Source organism: Epinephelus moara, chromosome 2 (genome assembly GCF_006386435.1).
Source record: "Epinephelus moara isolate mb chromosome 2, YSFRI_EMoa_1.0, whole genome shotgun sequence".
In the NCBI taxonomy this organism is placed as follows: Eukaryota; Metazoa; Chordata; class Actinopteri; order Perciformes; family Serranidae; genus Epinephelus; species Epinephelus moara.
This window is the reverse complement of record NC_065507.1, coordinates 33,546,290-33,548,012: the sequence shown is the minus strand read 5'-3', so window position 1 is coordinate 33,548,012 and position 1,723 is coordinate 33,546,290. Positions and strand designations below refer to the sequence as shown.

The 1,723-nt window shown below is 44.2% G+C and overlaps 1 protein-coding gene across 6 annotated transcripts in view; it reads right to left on the bottom strand.

Annotated features, from left to right (window-relative positions):
- Nucleotides 1-137: 137 nt before the first annotated feature.
- actn4 (actinin, alpha 4) overlaps nt 138-1,723 on the bottom strand; it is a 70,024-nt gene continuing 68,438 nt past the window's right edge. For 3 of the 6 annotated variants that reach the window (XM_050033710.1, XM_050033691.1, XM_050033684.1), the window contains 2 exons: nt 863-1,021; nt 138-436 (listed from right to left, as the gene is read on the bottom strand). In XM_050033710.1, coding sequence (XP_049889667.1) covers nt 278-436; nt 863-1,021 — 318 coding nt within the window. In that variant the 3' untranslated portion in view covers nt 138-277. The remainder of the gene's footprint in view (nt 437-862; nt 1,022-1,723) is intronic. The other 3 variants (XM_050033676.1, XM_050033668.1, XM_050033702.1) reach the window with 2 other exon arrangements.

Sequence of the window (1,723 nt, the reverse complement as noted above, 5' to 3'; positions counted from 1 at the left end):
GATCCAGTTACAACATGAACGCAGCTGAAAAACATTCGACAGAGGCCAAACCTAACTACGGTTCAATCAACAAGCTCAGAGTCTTAAAACTTTCTGATGATTTTGAAACCGGCACACACAGGGGCACCTCACAACCACCACTCAAATTCTTCCAAACGCTTGATTCCTGGCGTCTTCCCTACGCACAGAGTAACTCTCTACCTCCCTCCTCTCTTCCTTCTCTCCCTCCCTCCTTCCCTCCCTTGTTTGTCCAGCCCTCCTCTTCCTCTTGCCTCCTCTACAGGTCGCTCTCTCCGTACAGAGCGGTGGAGAAGGACATGTAGTCGAGAGCTCCGGGGGCGGCGTCTGGTCCCGTGTAGGGTGCCATGCGGGCGATGCAGTACTCCGCCTGGTCAGGGGGGAGCTCCCTCCTCAGCTCTTCGGCCGTGATGAAATTCTGATGGACACAGAGAGGGAGGTACAGTGAGCAAAATGTACATTGTGGCTCACCTGCAAAAAGCTGGTGCACAAAGGTACACCTGCCAAGAACAGCTGATATGCATTTAACATATTAACTGCTGTATCAAATGTGTAATGCAACATAACTCTTACACTATAGATCATGTTGGTCACTCAAGTTGGCAACTCACACCAAAATAATCTAGATTAATACACAGCACTGCAGGTAAGAGTAAATATATGCATTTTTGATTTTGGGGTGAACTGCCCCTATAAATATGAATCGAATTACAAAACAAACAGAATTATTTCACCTTTACAGTAAAGAATGAGAAAACTAAGACATAATACAAAATAATACATAATTATAAAACACACACATCACTGTTTGTATGCACACACACTCACACACACACACACTCACCTTATCAGCGGCCAGGATCTTGAAGGAGGCGATGACCTGGTCTGCGGTGTCTGTGTCGGTCGTTTCCCTGGACATGAAGTCAATGAAGGCCTGGAAGGTGACGGCACCGCTGCCGTTGGGGTCCACTATGCCCATGATGCGAGCGAACTCACTGTCGCCCTGGCAACCGAGAAGCAACAGGTTAACCCGGGGGAGACAGGACTTGGTTCTCAGACGCTGACACACAGACTGAATGTGACGTACAGCAGTTTAAGTGTGTAAAACATCAGGACCACCATGAATTAGACTGAGCCGGTTAGCAGATGTTTAAGTTGTGATCGTGGTCCCAATATTTTATATTTCACACTCTGACACATGCATATACATACATAACATGATCACTGGTTAATATCAATGGGAAACACACACAGATGAGGGCACAGAGGACAATTAAGAATAATTTCAATGGTCCATATGAAAAAAGACATTTTGATTCAGTCAGCAGTCTATCACAAACTAGGGCAGAAGTGCACAAGTACAAAAGCGACACAGATGTGACAAAATGAGACAAGCAGCAAGAGGATCAAGGAGAGAGAGAGAGCAGAGTGTCTGCAGGTGTCAACTCAGATTTAAGACATTACACTTACTTACACCAAATGATATTTAAACTTTAAACTACTAGTACATCTTAAAAACATGGATAGGACTGGGTATGGTATCAACATTTTTGATATGTAACTTTAAAGAACATAAAAAACTATGCTGCTCTTCAACCAAAAAACTTCTCAAATGCATCATATGTGATCCCAGCCCTAAACGTGAATTGGTCAGTTTCTCACTGGACAATAAGCATGAAGGGACAAAAACATCTTTAACTGCATC